The 18300-nt window shown below is 41.5% G+C and overlaps 1 protein-coding gene across 1 annotated transcript in view; it reads left to right on the forward strand.

Moving 5' to 3' along the window:
* ARHGEF28 (Rho guanine nucleotide exchange factor 28) overlaps positions 1–18300 on the forward strand; it is a 312308-nt gene that overhangs the window by 274345 nt on the left and 19663 nt on the right. Inside the window, 4 exon segments of the mRNA XM_043591949.1 lie at positions 2355–2393; positions 2492–2539; positions 7581–8069; positions 9360–9660. Coding sequence (XP_043447884.1) covers positions 2355–2393; positions 2492–2539; positions 7581–8069; positions 9360–9660 — 877 coding nt within the window.

Raw genomic sequence — 18300 nt, forward strand, 5'->3', positions numbered from 1 at the left:
CTTTGAAAAATTAAATCATGAAACTTCCTATTCCCTTCAAATGAGCCTGGGATGCCAGAAAGAGGGAATAAGAATATGAATCTGGGAGGTGCTGAGTGGCCTCCCCAGGGTTGGCTGGGGCTCGAGAGTTTTAGTTTTCTCTAATTTCAAATTAGGCACATTACCATGCACCAATATGTGCTAATGTGGAAAAATGACAGATGTCCTATCTTTGTGTACTAATGTACGTAGTATATATTTTTGCAAATATTATACGTGACTGAGACTTCAAGTCCAAAGATTTTTTTAAAAATCCGTAAAAAATATGGCCGTGATTTAGTGTTGTTGTTGTTGTTTTAAAGATCTTCATAGGCCAAAATAAAAAACGGAATGCAGTATTTTACTTCACTGGCTGTAAGCTTTCTGACTTATTTTTTTCTTAAAATATTCCTGCTTTTCTTCCTTTTCAGTGTGGCCTTCACTTTTCAGTCTGTAGCTTCCAACTGCTTTTGTCGTAGAGGCAGAGAGGGAGGGTAAGAGGGCTGGTTAGCTAGGAATAGTTTTTTTCTTGAACGGACCCTGTGGTGACTCCCACTCCCAAGGTCTTTTTTCCTTCCAGGATGCAGTCACAGGTAAGTGAAACGGGGTGTGAAGGTTCCTTGTTGGGTGAACCTATCTGGAAGAACTTTCATAAGGCATTTGAGAAAATGAACTGACACATAGGGCAGGATCACCTGAAATCAGACGTAGGAAAGAAGTGTGCAATGGATATGTTGTAATTAGCTTCCTTAATAAGGTAAGGCTTAACACAAAATTTGGAAAGAAATTTAAAACTGAGTGCTGCAAATGGTGCAGCATCCTGTGTGTAACTCAACCGCTGCAACTCTATACATTCACCACAAGGTGGTGGACTGACTCCGTGAAAAATACAACATTGACCCTTTCTGTCCTTTCCAACTTCGCGGTTCTGGGTAATAAGTAACCGCATGTAGCATAATCCAACTCATGTCTATGTTTCTGATTTTTATAGAGTATAAAAATTCTATACCGTACGATTTTCTTATTACAAAGGCAATGGAGTGTGCAGCAAGGACAGAACCACAAGAGCAGAGAGAACTCTAGAACTCGCTAGCGAATGGGAGTTTTTAGCCCAATTGCGGGGGTGGAGGGGACCTGAGTACAGGTCTAATGACTCTAAACTTCATGTCCTTTTCCCTCCCTTATCCTTCCTGTATTAGAGGTTATGCTTAGTGCTGAAATCTTTTATGGCCCGGGGAAGAGTGTGGGAGAGGGGTAAGAAGGGATGTGGCTATTTCATTAAAGCTTCACTAGTCTGAACTAATTGAATTTAACAAGTCCAAAGTTACCTGAGAACATTACCACGGCTGACTGTTCCTTGTGGTTTTAATTTAAAGCTGCTCAGATAAGAGAAAGCAGTATACAAGATAGGCTCTAGGCGGGCATGGAATCTGATGATCTCCTATAGCGTAAAGAGTGGAGTACATAGCGAGCGCTCAGTATTTATTTATAGAATGCAGTGTGAGTGTCCATTAGATGCCAGGCTTCGTTGTTAAATTTGCAGTTACAGCACTGAACGCACATAAGAACTCCTGCTACTTGTTGCCTTACATCCTAGTGAAAGAAGACGGACGATACCTGAACAGACAATTGTTCAGTTCAATTCTGGAAACTGGAAATCCTTACTACCTACATGTGTCTCTAATGTGTGCAGTAGAGAGACAATGAGACATAGAACCCATCCCCTAGGAGCAGATGGTCTCCAGCCTCATGATGGCCTCTGCTGTTAGTGCGTTTACTAAGGCAATCCCAGACGGTTCCAGTGAACTCACAGTAGGATCTGGAGCCGGCCAGCTAGGTGCTCATCCTTGAGCCACCTCTGAGTCTGATTTCCTCTCCCAACCATTGACTGTCTTGGCTTTGTGAATCTTAAACATGGATATAGGGAGCAAGAAGTCAGGCGTGATGTTCTCTAGCTTCCAAATCTGGCCTCCAGAATGCAGGGAGCCAGCCTGGTCTGAGGGCCAGCTTCAGCCTGGGCACTGAGAGCTCACGTGACAGTATGGTGTCCACAAGGTAAATATCATCACTTACGGAGAGAGTACAGAACTTACCGGCTGTCATCCCTTGTTGTTTAAAGAGATGTTTGGGGGAAAAGTTACCATGTATGTCACATACAGAGTTTGCACAGATGGGGCTCTCACTGAGCGGTTGTTTAATTCTGTAGGCTTTGATTTCTGGCAAGGAAAGAGGGTCATCAGAGAAGACTTTTGAGGGAGTGAAGTGATTTACCTGACACTAAGTGTAGCTTTTCAAAAGTAGTGCGATTTCATTTTCTTGTTCTTTACATATTTTAGGTGGAATATAGAAGTTTCCCAGGTGCTTCACAGTCAGAGGTGAGCTATGCATACCTGAAATATATCCTCATCCTCTTGTAATTTTTGGATAACGAATGCTTTTTCAAGTATTTGACTTTCACGATCTTATTTTCCAGATTATACAAGCGATACAGAATTTAACCCGGCTCTTATATAGCCTTCAGGTAACTGTGCTCCTCTATTCTTTGACCTTGTGAATGTTTTCTCTTAACACAATTCATTTTATTTGATGACTCCCGGCCATTACAAATTAGAATATACGAGAGGCAGTCAACGATCTTAAAAGAATGCCAATTCCCGAAGTGTAATTCCTCTAGTTGCATTGAACTTCACCTGGTTTTGTAATCACAAGGCAACACCACTACTTTTTGTAACATTCTTCTCTGAAACCATAAAACGGTTCATATCTTTAAAAAATATTGATGACTGTGACCTGGCCTGAAGCTTACAGTGAAACTCTTAGGTGAGTGTAGCATGGCTTCACATTTTCTGGTGAAAACTTAAATTCACACCTAAACTTTTTTCACTTCGACATGTGGACTTGGGCCTTTTGAGCACTTAAATAATTCATGTGCTCTTTCATTCGTTAGTTTGTTCATCCACCCAGCATTTATTGAGTGCCTTCTCTCTGCTTGGCGCTATGCTAAGGGCTGAGCACACAAAGGCAGATGAACCACAAGGCCTATCGTCGAATGGCTCGCTGTCTTTCAAGGAAAGGCAGGCACAAAAAATGCTTGCATTGAGGATTACAGGGTTGGATGATCCCTTAGGTCATGCACAAGAAAGGCCAAATACGTCCGATTGCTCAATTTGTGATTAAAAGCATTTTGATGATATAAAAGCAATGTTAGCGTCATGGATAAATTGGAAGAAAAATTTGAGGATGTTAGTAAATAAAGTGGCTTGTGATTCTATAGAGAGAATTATCCTTGTTACATTGGTGTATATCCCTCTAGTTTTTAAAAATTATTTTAGGGGCGCCTGGGTGGCACAGTCGGTTAAGCGTCCGACTTCAGCCAGGTCACGATCTCGCAGTCCGTGAGTTCGAGCCCCGCGTCAGGCTCTGGGCTGATGGCTCGGAGCCTGGAGCCTGTTTCCGATTCTGTGTCTCCCTCTCTCTCTGCCCCTCCCCCGTTCATGCTCTGTCTCTCTCTGTCCCAAAAATAAATAAAAACGTTGAAAAAAAAATTAAAAAAAAAATTATTTTATACATGCTCTTCCATAACATGTACTTTGCTACATGTTCAGCTCTTACTCTGTAGCACAGTATTTAGAGGCTGTATAATATTCAAGTCTATGGAATTTGTCCAGTTCTTTTTATTATTATTAGTTTTTAAAGTTTATTATTTTGAGAGAGGGAGAGAGAGAGGGAAACAAGGTGAGCAGGGGAGGAGCAGAGAGAGAATCCCAAGCAGGCACTTGTCAGTGTCTACACCGTCAGTGCAGAGCCTGATGTGGGGCTTGGACTCACGAACTGCAAAAGCATGACCAGAGCCGAAATGAAAAGTCTGATGCGTAACCAGCTGAGCCACCCGTGCACCCCAGAATTTGTCCGATTCTTCATAGCTATACTTCTGTAGGAAGTCTGTTAGATATTCTTGTATATTAACCTCTTAACATAGCTGCGTGTTTCTTTAGGATAAATGGCTAAAATTATTTTTTTTTAGGTTTTTAATAGGTATTACCCAAATAATCCTATCAACACCCCCTGTCTCCTTCTCCTCAGTTTAAAAATAGGTCAAGGTGTCTGATGATCTTAATTTTCATTTCTTTGATTACTGTTGAAACTAAACTCCCCCCGGCCACTGGCTTAGTAGCCATTCATGCTTTGTATCTTTTACCTGTTGAATATTAATAGAAAATAAAGTTGGGTGCCAGGGTGGCTCAGTCATTAAGCATCTGACTTTGGCTCAGGTCACGATCTCACAGTTTGTGAGTTGGAGTCCCACCACATCGGGTGAACACAAGTCCCGCTTCAGGTAAAAACCTGACCCTGGATGAGCCTCACTTCTCTCTCGTTGTCTGCCCCTTATAGGGTGCGCGCGCGCTCTCTCTCTCTGCCCCTTGCTCACTTTTGCCCTCTCTCTCTCTCTCTCAAAAGAAAAAAGTTAAGTATGACTGTAAGTTTTCACCAGAAAAAAGTGTAAAGTCATGCTCCATTTAATGTTTTCTTATATGTATTTTGACCGCATCAAGACTTCTTTTATGTCTTATTGATCATGTATCTATTGTTCTGGTAGCACTACCTTAATAATTAAAATTTTGGATTCTATTTGAATATATTATGGTGATGGTCTCTTCTTGTTCTTTTCTTTACTCATCTATATATTCTTTCATAAGAGATTTGACTCTGGCAAGTTTCTTACCCTTGTACCAGGACTGATTAATTAAAATTTCCTATTTATGAATGAATTTGGGTAGAATTGTCACCTCTGCAGTAATTAGTGTCCTCTTGGGGAAAATGGTGTTAGTCATCTCTTATTTTAGATAAAAGGAAGATGTTTCTGTTTCAACAGTTCTATTCTTTAGAATACTCCAGGTAGAGGGGCGCCTGGGTGGCGCAGTCGGTTAAGCGTCCGACTTCAGCCAGGTCACGATCTCGCGGTCTGTGAGTTCGAGCCCCGCGTCAGGCTCTGGGCTGATGGCTCGGAGCCTGGAGCCCGTTTCTGATTCTGTGTCTCCCTCTCTCTCTGCCCCCATGAATGGGGGTTCATGCTCTGTCTCTCTCTGTCCCAAAAATAAATAAAAAACGTTGAAAAAAAATTTAGAATACTCCAGGTAGAAAGTTAAAATTTGAAAGTAATGAGATTATGGTTATTCTTCAGTACTTACATCATTTTATTTTCTTGGCTTACACTTTGTCTTCTGGAAATGTATTAAGTAACTGTGGCAATAGCAAGCATCCTTGTGCTGTTCAAGATGTAGTGGGAGTACCTTTGGCGTCTGACATTAAATATGCTGGTCTGGGATAGCTGGCCTTTGAGTTGATAGATCATGTAAAACAAACGTCCCTTTTATATTTTAACGGGAAAATGGATATAGTTTGAGGAGAGTTCATTAACTTTTGGGAGATGAAAACACTGAGGATCCCAGCTTGTGTTGCCTGATGAAGACACTGACAGGTCACTGGTCTTCTTGTCAACCTTGCATGGGACCCTGTGTGGGTTCAACGTTCAGAAAAGCTGACCTAAATGACCTGGTGTTTGCACCACATGAGATTGAAGGGAGGTATTGAATTCTCCAGTGTCTTCTCTTAACCTCAGCTTTTGAGCTTGTCTGAGGATGTGGGCTCTGAAAGATTTCTATTCAGGGAGCATTCACCTCTTGTGAAGCTGTATCTCTTACATATGATTGAAATTTTTACCTGAGCATTTTCAAATCAGATGAAAATGAAACTTGATCCCTATATTAGGAGAGCAGAGTTGGAGATAAGGTATGGGGAAGGTGGAAGGGAGAAGACAAAGAAAAGTTGAGAGAGTAAATTGGGAATTTTCCTAAATTTGAAAGCAAGTGCTGTTCTCTTTGCCAAATATAAGGGTCAACTGTACGTGTGAAAATGAATATCCAGTCTCCACATTCCACCTCGATGCTAGAGACGAGAGTGGTCTCATCTCAAATGCTAAGCAGATGTGAGGAATGCTTCATGGTAGCCCTTAACTAGCCTGGTATAAACTTTTCATGAGCACTGTACTTTCCTATGATAGTTTGGGCATATAAAATACTGGATGTTCGTTTGTTTTGCTATACTGATGCCCTTGAAATTTATTAGAATTAATAAATGTACAGTCTACAGTTGAACTAAGTCAGCAGAATCCTGAATGGTTTCTTATTTATGTGCCAATTATTTCATATTTAAAGATAAAGTAATTACTATTTTCAATGATAATCGTTCTCTTTTTAATAACTTCTTAAAGATCTTAAATATTCATGCGAATTTTGGAATTGTTTAAGTAAGTTTTCAAGGTTAAAAACATGAATTTTATTTCAGGAGGCCCCAGCAAGTACATTTTTGAATCTTATTTCAAGACAAGTGCCAATTTAAAATTTACTTGAGTTCTTTAACCTTCAAAAGTGCAGGGAATTGTTGCTCTAACAAAGAACTACTAGTCAAATCCCCATCTTACCAGCATCTGTTACATGGGCAGTTTTCAAAATTCTTAGGAAAGAAAAATGTGAATTTATTCCTAGGAGACTAATAATTTCTCATAATGAGTCAAAACACACATACATACCCAGTATGTGGCCATTTTCAATTTGTCCCTTTTGTGCTTCTTTGTGCTTTAAATGGGAACTTTTAAAATTAAAAGCTTCCAAGGGCATTCACTGAGTTGTTTCTTTCTTTCTTTCTTTCTTTCTTTTTTTTTTTTTTTTTTTTGGTTTTGTGGAATCCTTCCAAATCTTGGCAATTATTTCCTGTGAATGCTGCCAAACTTTTCATAGGCAGATACCGTAACTCCAAATGTTTTTTTAATCTGGTTGGTAATGTCCTCTGGGCTTTAGAGTATCTATGTTCCCTTAATCATTCCAGCCTCCTGTTAGCAATCTATTAAACAAATGAATTTCGGCTTAGGACTTTACGTAGACCTTCCTGCTATAATACAAAGAAATAACAGTAACGAGATAGCTTTACCACTTACGTATCTCCTAAATATGAAATTAACGGCTGTTCTCGGGCATTATGTTATAAAAAGATTATTTACCAAAAGTCTCCAAGTGGTTGACTTTTATTTTTGTGTTTTCATGTATGTAATGTAGCTTAAGTAATTTCTGGTTTGGGACTGAACGGATACTACCAGGTTTATATAGAATCTTAAATTCTCATGAATTATTGAGTGGAGAGACCTCAGAGAATGAGACATAGAGCAGGAATGCAGTCTTGTGAATTTATGTACTGAATTCTTATTCAAAAGACTTGCTTAAATATTACCAAATAGCCAGCAACAAGCCACATTTCCAAAAGAAGGGATGAGTATTGCTTTTGTGCTTTTTTTTTTTCTTTTGTGTATTAATTCCCAAATGGTACTGCTAGGCAATGTGGATAAGCGTATTTGGAAGGTTAAGGTCAGTCTTTGAAGATAACTTAGAAAAAGGACAGAACATTAAGGGGAAATAATTTGGTCGTGCTTTTTGTGTCTAGAGGTAGTTCCCACCCAAAGCCCAAGCCCGCGGAAGCCGTGACCGTTTTCCTCTCCCCTGCTCTGACAGGCGGCCTTGACCATTCAGGATAGCCACATCCAGGTCCACAAGCTGGTTCTCCGGCAACAGGAGAGCCTCTCCCTAGGCCCGTCTTTTCGAGGGGGCCCGCTCTTTCAGGACCAGGAGAAGGCCCGCCACCTGGAGAAGCAGCGGGAAGAGCTGGCCAACGTCCACAAGCTCCAGTACGAGTTCCAGCAGGATCAGCGGCGCTGGCACCGCAGGTGCGACCAGCAGCAGCGGGAGCAGGAGGCCAAGGCGAGCCGGCTGCGGGAGCGCGAGAGGGAGTGCCAGTCCCAGGAGGAGCTGCTGCTGAGGAACCGCGGGGAGCTGGACCAGCAGCTCCAGGAGTACCAGCAGAACCTGGAGCGGCTGAGGGAGGGCCAGCGCCTGGTGGAGAGGGAGAGGGAGAGGATGCGGGTCCAGCAGAGCCTGCTGTGTGGCTGGAAACACAGTCGGCAGAGTAGCCTTCCTGCAGCATTTTCTCCAGGAAGCACAGAGGTACGGGCCTTCCGTGCTTGTGGAATTAGTGTGTAAGGCAGCTTCTCAAAGGCAGGTTCAGTCGTGGTCATTCCTGTGACATTGACCGGATCCGGTATCCGCCGTTTTGCTGTGGCGTTAAGAGCTCACAAGAATTAATCTATAGGTAGCAGAAATGAGGAACCTGGTGCCTGGGTGTCCCGGTCAGTTAAGCGTGGGACTTCAGCTCAGGTCACGATCTCACGGTTCGTGGGTTCGAGCCCCGCGTCGGGAGCCTGCTTCAGACTCTTCTCCCTTGCTCACTGCCCCTCCCTCGCTCACACTCTGTTTCTCAAAAACGAATAAACTTTAAAAAAGTATTTAAAAAAAAAAGAAATGAAGAAGTTTTAGGGAGACAGGCATAGAAATCTTGGCTCACGCTACAGAAATTTGAAAAACCTAGGTCCTGTTTGGATCAAGGGCTTGTTGTACCCTGTGATGCCCTTATGCAAGGGAAGAAACACAGAAACAAGTCTTCCAGGAAGGCAAGGTTTGTCCTAAGGCATGCTCACCGTGAGCGTGCTGCCTTTCCTGTACTTGAAAGACCTCTTTTCTTGATCGCGCCTTCAGAGTTTTATATAGATGTACCTTTTAGCAGATTAATTAGCTGTTAATGTGCATCTTTGGGTACTGAATTCAGCAGGTATGATACTATTCTGTTACTCTAATTTTATTGTTTTGTACATTGACGTATTAAATTTGAAACCTGTTTGTTTGACTAATAGTCAACATGAGTATGCTAATTAGTGGCTGGGCCGGATATTAAATCTTTTTAAAGATGGTCTTCCATTCGTACACCTTCTACTCATGTTTGACAGTGCCCTTGTTCCGCGAATTTGCTGCACTCTCTGCACATAAATACTTTTTACTGATAGTGCATAAAGTTGTAAAACGTGATAAGATTATAAGAAAGATCTGTGATGCATACGATTGTCCTTTCGAGTTGGCTAAATTACATTTATGGCAAATACCTCGTGTATGTGCATATATTTTCAACAATTTATTTAGCCAAATTGAAAAATGTTGTGCTCTCTGAAAGTGGTAGCATGCCCGCTAGGTTCTTTTGTTTGTTTTTTGCTTTTGTTTTGTTTTTAAAGATAGGCTGGACACGACGAGTTGAAGTTTTGGTCCGAGCTCATTTAAAGGGGGTGGGAGGAGGTCTAATGCTCTTATTAAAATCTTGATGGCTAGAACTATTAGAAATAAATACTTTACGAAACTTGCACAAATTGCTGGAGAAATTATTGTACTTTTTTACATTTTCTTACACAGGTAATGGAACTTCATCGATCCGAGAGTTTGTGTCATGAAAATTCATTCTTCATTAATGAAGCTTTAGTACAAATGTCACTTAACACTTACAACAAATCGACTCCATCGGGTGTCCATCAGGATGCCACTTATCCCCAGAATATATCTAATTCGGATTTGGTAAGGACTAGTGAAAATCAAGTAGACCTCCACCTGGACGTTTCTCAGCCCTTGGATGTCAACCATGAACTGTGGACAGCTGCTGGGTCCTGTCATCAGATACCCCCTCTCCACCAAAGCAGCAAGGATTCTTGTAAAAATGGTAATTAATGCTTTAAACATCATCTGTATAGTTTCAGCAAGAAGCTGTTTGTCTGAATGGTTGGCTCTTCTTCAGAGTGAATCAAAGTGAGCCCTAGAAAGGGAATAAACTGGTTCTGATGACCTGGAGTTTGTGGCATAAACTTCTTTTTAGTGAAGTCTGGGCCATCTTCTAGCCAAGTTGGAACATGGTTAGAGGGCTTTGAGGATGTCACCAAGGTGTAAGAACCAGACAGTGTTTTCAGATCTGTGGGTTAAATGATAGATACCAAGTTGCTTCACTTTTAAGGTAAAGTTATTCCTCACCGTAGACCCTACCACGTCCCGATACTCATAGTCGGCTCTCAGAAAGAAAAGATATAGACAGGGTTTGTGTTAGGACTTTATGGCCTATCAGGGCAATTTCCTGTAACGTTAGTGAAATCTCTCCTGCTATTAAACACCTCAAAATGAAACTGTTAACATCATTTGTCATTGTTAAAAAAAAAAAAAGTGTTGTGTCTCCATAAGTACCTCATAATAACACAATTTGCTAATCCCATTAAAGCATTTGCCAAATATAAATGAAAGGCAGCTCCAGTTACCAACTCCACATGAATCCAAGTGATTTAAATCTATGTCTACTATAAATTGTTTTCTAGGGGATATGAAGTAGGGAATGAGAAGAACTTGAAACCTCTTTACCGAAAAACAGATGGCACGCAATAGAATAAACAAATGGCTGGCCACATGGATGTGAAATAAATCACTGACAGCAAAATCTTTCAGAAACATAAAACAAGCAATAGTGTAGAGATCTTCAGAACTTGACACAGATTTGTTTCTATACTTTATATATATTCTTAGTTTGGTAGTGGGATAATTTCTCAGCGAAGGAAAGTTTCGAAGGTACTCAGCCTCTCTGAGAACTAGCGAGTGACAATTCCGACACTGCCTGAGAGCTGATAGGTGACGGATCCAAAAGTTGTGAATTTTTTTTTTTTTTAAATTTTTTTTCAACGTTTATTTATTTTTGGGACAGAGAGAGACAGAGCATGAACGGGGGAGGGGCAGAGACAGAGGGAGACACAGAATTGGAAACAGGCTCCAGGCTCTGAGCCATCAGCCCAGAGCCCGACGCGGGGCTCGAACTCACCGACAGTGAGATCGTGACCTGGCTGAAGTCGGACGCTTAACCGACTGCGCCACCCAGGCGCCCCCAAAAGTTGTGAATTTTTAATAGTGGATGATAATTTGCCTTATTTCGTGACTGCTGTAACATTCTGATTTCTTGTCAGTATGTAGGAGAGAATGAAATCCTTCTTTGGAGCTTCCTTTCAAACATCCTCCGAAGAAAAACAAATAAACTGGAATGGTTCATTGAGATTTTTTTAAATAGGTAGAATTTAGAAAACGTGACCCCTTTATTATCTTGCAACTTTAGTATTGTGGAGACCCCATTGAAGAATGCTTTTTCTAGGTGACCGTTGCTTTGCTGTGTTGATTCATTAAGTTGCTTTTGACAGTGTTTTTAATGTTGTTGGCAGTGTGGTTTCGCATACCGGCTTTGGTATAATTCAAAAACTCAGTGTGAGTTAAACCACATTCAGCTTTTGTTTAAAAGCAGCATCTCTCTCTTTTTGTATAGCTCCCATCTTTTTCTTTTGACTTGTGCTTCAAAGGATGAAGCTTTTAAACATTTGGCAGCACACTTGCAGGAGATAGAAAATGTACTAAGGAAATAAACAGTGATTATATCCAAAACCAGCCTCTCCACATGTAAGAAATTAGAGATAGCCGAGGGAAATGCTGAGAAAATGTACTTATGCTTCAGTTATCGTGTGTCCGGCGTAGGCCAGGGACACCGAGGACATTGGCAAAAGAGAGGAAAATCAACCTTGGCCTGAATCTCTCAGGAACATCCTGGTGTGTGTGTAAGTAGGGATTAGATCAGAATGCAATGTGTGCTGTTAAGCACTAGAGTTTTGCAACTAGTCAAAAAAAAACCCAACCCTGTTTATATTTGTTTAGGTAAACGTGATAAGCACTTTCTGGAGGAGAGATGGGGAAGAGATTAGGAGGTGATAGAGAAGTGGAATGAAAATTGGATATACGTTCTTAAGAGGGTTGTCAGGGCCAGATAAAATTGTTCCAACCACTCTCGAGCTTTCACAGCTTTTAAAATTGAAAGTAGCACAAAATAAGCTGCCGATGGTGCTCTCGCCCGACTCCCGCACCCTGGGGTGGGGCAAGGGGGAGGCTCTGGGCTGGCAGAGGCGGAGGCGGGCCCAGGATGTACGGATGGAGAGAATCCCAGTCCGGTGCCCGAATTAAGGGCAAGGCAGCGTCAGCGTTCCCTGGCACATTTTGCCGCTGAATCTCTGGGTTAGTGGTCATTCAGTGACCACCACTGAGGACCTGTGGCTCACGATATCCTGATGAACATTTGCCTCTAATGCTCTTGGCTGGTGTGTTTGTTAAATGTGCATTTAGCCATGTTTCATTAATGCCGTGCTGAGGATTTTACCCTTAGGCTTTAAGGTCAGCCGTATTAAGATACCTACTTAAAGAATGGTTTGCTCTTTTGTGTGCTCCGATACCGTGTCCATATGATCAGCTCAAATCAGCGGAAATGTGAATTTCTAGCACAGTAAGCCGGACGGGAAAAGTTGTGTGTCAGTTAAATTCTTGCATGTGTTTAGACGTCCCGTAGATGGGAATTTTCATTGGTTTGTTCAGTTCAGTTTCACCAGCCACTTTATCGTGCTCTGGTTGTAAGTGGATTTTGAACTACCCTTCCACCACTTGCCTCCACCACCAATTATATGACACCCCATTTCAAGGACTGGACTACGGTTCTCCATGGAGAAATCATTTGATGCAACAGTCCACTGAGATGCCTCTGTTCTTATCTCCATTTGGGAGGAGGACCTGAGGTATAGTCACTTGGTCCCAACAGCTGGTGAATGGTAGAGCCCCAGATGGAGCCCAAGAAGACTGGCTCTGGAGCCCATGCTCTTCACCATTACACTGCACATTGTTAATTTCTAGAAAGCTGTTTTGAATTGTGCTTTTTATAGAAGTTGGAGTAGAAGTGGAATAAATGTTGCCGTAATGCCTGGCAGGATGTTCACAATTACAGCCAGTTGTGGTGGTGGTTTTCTTCTCCTTCCTTCCTTTTTAGCATTACCATTTGGAAAATGTTTCTAGATATTTGGGATCGTGGTGGCCAGTGCTTGCATGGATTCTGAGCATCTTCAGATACCATACATACCCTTCAGCTTCACTGTTTTCCCATAAAACGCATTTTCTTTTTTTTTTTTCTAGTTTTATTTTTCCCAATATATGAAGTTTATTGTCAAATTGGTTTCCATACAACACCCAGTGCTCATCCCAACAGGTGCCCTCCTCAATACCCATCACCCACCCTCCCCTCCCTCCCACCCCCCATCAACCCTCAGATAAAACACATTTTCTTAAAGAGCATTTGCTTCTCTAATGTTACATAATAAAAACTCCATGTTGGGGCGCCTGGGTGACTCAGTCAGTTAAGCATCCAACTCTTGATATTGTTCAGGTGGTGATCTCAAGGTCATGAGATCGAGCCCCGGGTTGTGCTCTGTGCTGTGTGTGGAGCCTGCTTGGGATCCTCTCTCTCTCTGCCCTTCCCTTGCTCGTGTTCTCCTTCTGTCTCTCAAAATAAACAAACATTAAAAAATAATAATAACTCCATGTTATTTGTAAATATTTTTTAAGTCAGCACCTTAACTCTACTCTCCAATTTTGGAAGCTGTTTCGTGAACACAATTCTTGGGTGTTTGAATATTGAATCCAAATTGGAGTTTGATTTTGTTTACGGTGGAAGAGATGGTTGTTTTAAGAACTTAATCTGTACTCAGGGACACAAACTACTAGAAGACTATAAGACTACAGCAAATTTGAATTTCTTTAAACAATATAGTCCCTGTAGGACAAGTGCTGTGTAATTGGACCCATGAAATACTCAACTTTACTATTCTTCTTAAAGGCAAAACAGATAATTTATTTCTGTGATTTTTTTTTTTTTTTTTTTGCCTCTTACCTTTAGAATTCTAGAACTATTTGGTGTCTCTATTACTTTACATTTGATTTTTTTTTCATTAAATACCAGGCAAAACACTCTATGGTATGGAAATTAGTATGAAATCTTCTTAGTCTCCCTTTTCAGTTATATTTTTATCTGTACCTCACTATTTTGAGGTTGCCTGGAAAGTTTCTTTTCAATATAGTTAAAGCATTATGGTTTTGCCATGCACATGATAAAATTTAAATCAAGAGCCAAATTTTATGCATTAGTCATGTTGCTATTGGAAGAAGAATAATTTTATTAAATTTGGATTCCGAAAGAGTGTTTCCCTTTATTACACATTAGGATTTGGTGCCTATCAAAGTATTATCAAAATTCAAAGCATTGTATTCAGAATATTTCATCTTGGCAGTGTTGTTGAATACAGCTGTGTTAAACTTTCATTGGTGTGTTTTTTACATAAGGAAAGAAAATAGAAAAATTTCCAAATAAAAAGCTAAACTGTAGTTAGTATTTAGGTAACAGTTTTTAAGAAGTGAGTGTATGATAATTTCTCATGTTTTTAAAATATCCCCTAATTCAGAAATGCGCACCCTATTTGTGTAATCTGTGTGGAAAGAAGGCTGGCCAACAACCTTCAGGCAGTTTCTCAAAAAAAGTGAAACTGGCAATGGAGAGTATAAGCTTCAAGGACCAAAGTGTATTTGAAAGGAGGGGTGTATTAGTTTGCTAGGGCTGGTGTAATAAAGTACCAGACAGGGAGGCTTAAACAAGAGAAACTGATTTCCTCGTGGTCGTGATTCTAGTGGCTGCAAGTCTGAGATGGAGATGTTGACACGGTTCGTTTTGCTGAGGGCCTCTCTCCTGGCCTTCTAGAGTGCTGTCCTCCTCCTGTGTCTTTGCTTTGGTTTGTTCCCATGCATATCTGTGTCCTAATCTCCTCCTCTTTTAAGGACACCAGTAATATTGGTTTAGGTGATGACCAATCACCTAGGTCATGCTGATGACCTCACTTACCTCTTTGAAAGCTCTATCTCCAAATATATTATGAGGTAATGGGGGTTAGGAGTTGAGTATGTGAGTTTGGAGGTGGGGAATACAGTTTAGCCCTTAACACAGGATAAAATAACTGTTTTTCTCATGGCAATAGTTGTAGGTATCGTGAAGGCTTTTAATTTTTTTTTTAATGTACCAGAGTTGAACTATAATTTAACTACATTGTGAGCCTTATTTACTTGGTTAGGGGAGTGAATTGAACTTGGAAAATTGTGCTAAATAATCTATATCTGCTTATTGATGTATTATCAATCCTGGATGTCAACACATAGAAAGTGGGTCAGAAAATATTGAGTCTGTAGATTCGTTGGACTGTATTTCCAAACATAGGTCCTAATTAAGGAGCTTTGGGAATTTTGAGCTCTCCGAATGAGAGGGATAGTAAATGCTTTTGTTTTGAGTTGCTTAAGTGAACCAAAAATGGAAGGGTTGAGAACATTCATTATGACATCAACTTATTGTCTAGATAGATCTATGGGAGTTTATAGAAGTCAACACTGGGGAGTCACTGGGCAACTCTTTTTCCTGTGGAATTTTGACTATCACTTTGGGAACATTTTTAAGGAAATCACAGTATTACTTGCTCTCGGTAATCCACGCCATGGCAAGACTATAAAGAACTGGACTCAGAGGCTTAATTTTAATGTTTCTCACTGACAAGTGTAGATGATTGACTTTCCCCTTTTGCAGATTTTGTACCAGGAAAGGGAAACATGCCATTTGCTTGTAGAGCCTGGTGAGCCCCCGGTGCTGACTGCCAACTTCCTGATTGCATAGTTCTCTGGGGGAAGGTTGGCTGTGTGAGCCAACTGGGCCAAGGCCATCCCGCCTTAGCACGTAGAGCCCAGTACACAGCAGGAGAGTAAAACAGCAGGTGGGTGGATTCAGAGGCAGCCAGCCAGCCATGTGGCTGCCTGTTCATTCCCACCCTGGGCTCCAATTTGGTTTCAACAAGCTGCTGAAGTTGAGTCCACTCAGTATGAATGATTCCAGAGGTTAGGCCTAGCCTTGGGTCATCCTTAGCTTAAGACACGAAAAAAAAATACTTCCATGTAAATAGAGACATAAATGTACATATCAACATAAATGTGGTCTATGGTCTACACATTTTACCTTTCTGGTACAGTGTGGCTTTATTCTCACAGTGATTAAGGGTTGGGTTTGGAAGGGAAGTTTGAAACCGTTCATGTATTTAACATACCTGAAGGATAAGCGGTGGTCCTGTCCGTCTCATTGAGTCCTGAGACAGTGATCCAAAACTAGCAAACGTTTCCCTTCCACAGATCAGAATTTGGGACTCCTGTTATCACCCGTCTGTCTGTCTTGCAATGGAGGTTCCATTTGGTAGGGCTTGCTTCAAATGTGAAGTGTTCAGCTGAGGACTGTTAATTTATGTCTGCCTAAGAAGAATATGACCATCTGGCTCAGTAGGTGGCAAACTTTTTCTTAAAGGACAACGTAGTGAATGTTTCTGTCTTTCCAGAATATCAGGTCTTTGTCGCATATGGTCAGCTCTGCCATGGTAGCTCAGAAGCAGCCACAGACAATGTGTAAAGAATGAGATTAGCTGTGTTCCAGGAAAAGTTTATTTATAAAAGTGAGTTGTTTTTTTTTTTAATCCACTTCAGTTGAAAAGGTTATACTCCTTCTTTTGGAATTTCATCTCAATTCCCTTGTGGTTGAATTAATAATGGAATCTGGAACTTCATGGCACTTAAAAACATTTGAATTCATGGTCTTATTTGTTCTTTACCAGTCTTGTGACAGTTAATGTCGCTGTTTTTCAAATAAGGCGATTTTGTCTGTACTTTTTGTTGAGTCTCTGTGAAAAGATGAATTTAGAAAGATAGAGTTGAACGGTTGGAGTTGAAGGCTGGTGGCTTAAAACTTGGAGAGACTCCCCGCAGCCCCCTACCGTCCTGACCTCAGATCCACATTCCTGTGATTATGTCATGGAGGGCTATCCTCTAACTACGAGGCTACATTTAGAGAAGTAAGGTGTCATAGGTGGGATTGGTTGCTGGAACCATGGTTACTATAGCTGACTGTGCCTCATGGTTTCTGAAAAAATGCAATAAAAGTATGAATTCCTCTGTTCGAAGATTCTCATTTGGTAGGACATGGATGAGGCTACACATTGGTGTATCTAATAATTTTTTTTTTCAACGTTTATTTATTTTTGGGACAGAGAGAGACAGAGCATGAACGGGGGAGGGGCAGAGAGAGAGGGAGACACAGAATGGGAAACAGGCTCCAGGCTCTGAGCCATCAGCCCAGAGCCCGACGCGGGGCTCGAACTCACGGACCACGAGATGGTGACCTGGCTGAAGTCGGACGCTTAACCGACTGTGCCACCCAGGCGCCCCCACATTGGTGTATCTAAATTCTCCTTAGGTGATTGCAAAGCAGCCAGCCTGTACCCTTTCCCTGGTGTGCTGGGCATGATGTTCAAGAACCTCAGCTGAAACACTAACTCTCATTCCTATGGCTACATGATTTCTAAGCCTTCGTTTCCCATCTGTACAAATTGGAAGGACGTGTTAACAGAACTAAAGGGGAAAAAAAGGCGTGGCATGTCTTGGGATCTGAAGAGTATCTGCTTCCTTCCTACCTTCTGGAAATAGTTCTGATTGTGATTCAGGGCTTGTGTGCTGTTTCCTAAATGTCACTAAAGCCAGTAAGATTTATTTGTTTTTCTTTATTTTTTTAATTAAAAAATTTTTTTAATGTCTATTCAGTTTTTAGAGACTGTGTGAGCAGGGGATGGGCAGAGAAGGAGGGAGACACAGAATCCGAAGCAGGCTCCAGACTCAGAGCTGTCAGTGCAGAGCCCGACATGGGGCTCAAACTCACGAACCGTGAGATCATGACCTGAGCTGAAGTCGGCCGCTTAACTGACTGACCTGCCCAGGTGCCCCATAATGGTTTTTGTTTTGTTGTTTTGTTTTTTTGTTTTTTAGAGAGCAAGTGCGACTGAGGAAGAGGGGCAGAAGGGAGAGGGGAGAGAGAGAGAGGGAGAATCTCAAGCACACTCTATGCTCAGCATGAAGCCCAACACAGGGCTTAATCCCATAATACTGGGATGATAACCTAATCCAAAATCAAGAGTCAGATACTTGGGGTGCCTGGGTGGCTCAGTCAGCTAAGCGTCTGACTTCGGCTCAGATCATGATCTCATGGTTTGTGAGTTTCAGCCCTGCATTGGGCTCCCTGCTGTCAGTGCAGAGCCTGCTTCAGATCTGCTGTCTCCCTGTCTCTTCCCTTCTCTCCCATTTCAAAAATGAATAAGCATTAAAAAAAAAAAGTCAGATGCTGAACCAACTGAGCCACCCAGGCGCCCCCCAGTAAGATTTAGATTGTGAACAAAAAAAGACCTAAATTGGGGAACTTTTTTAAAACTCAGAATGGAAATCACTTATTAAGGGTAACCGTGTTTCTGTATCGGTCTGAGAGGAGGTGTTTGTTACATGTCACCAGAACTGTCCTGCGAGGTAGTCTCAACAGCAAAGCCTTTAGCTTCCCTTTGTTCTTTTCTGTAGA

This window comes from Prionailurus bengalensis, chromosome A1, assembly GCF_016509475.1.
Source record: "Prionailurus bengalensis isolate Pbe53 chromosome A1, Fcat_Pben_1.1_paternal_pri, whole genome shotgun sequence".
In the NCBI taxonomy this organism is placed as follows: Eukaryota; Metazoa; Chordata; class Mammalia; order Carnivora; family Felidae; genus Prionailurus; species Prionailurus bengalensis.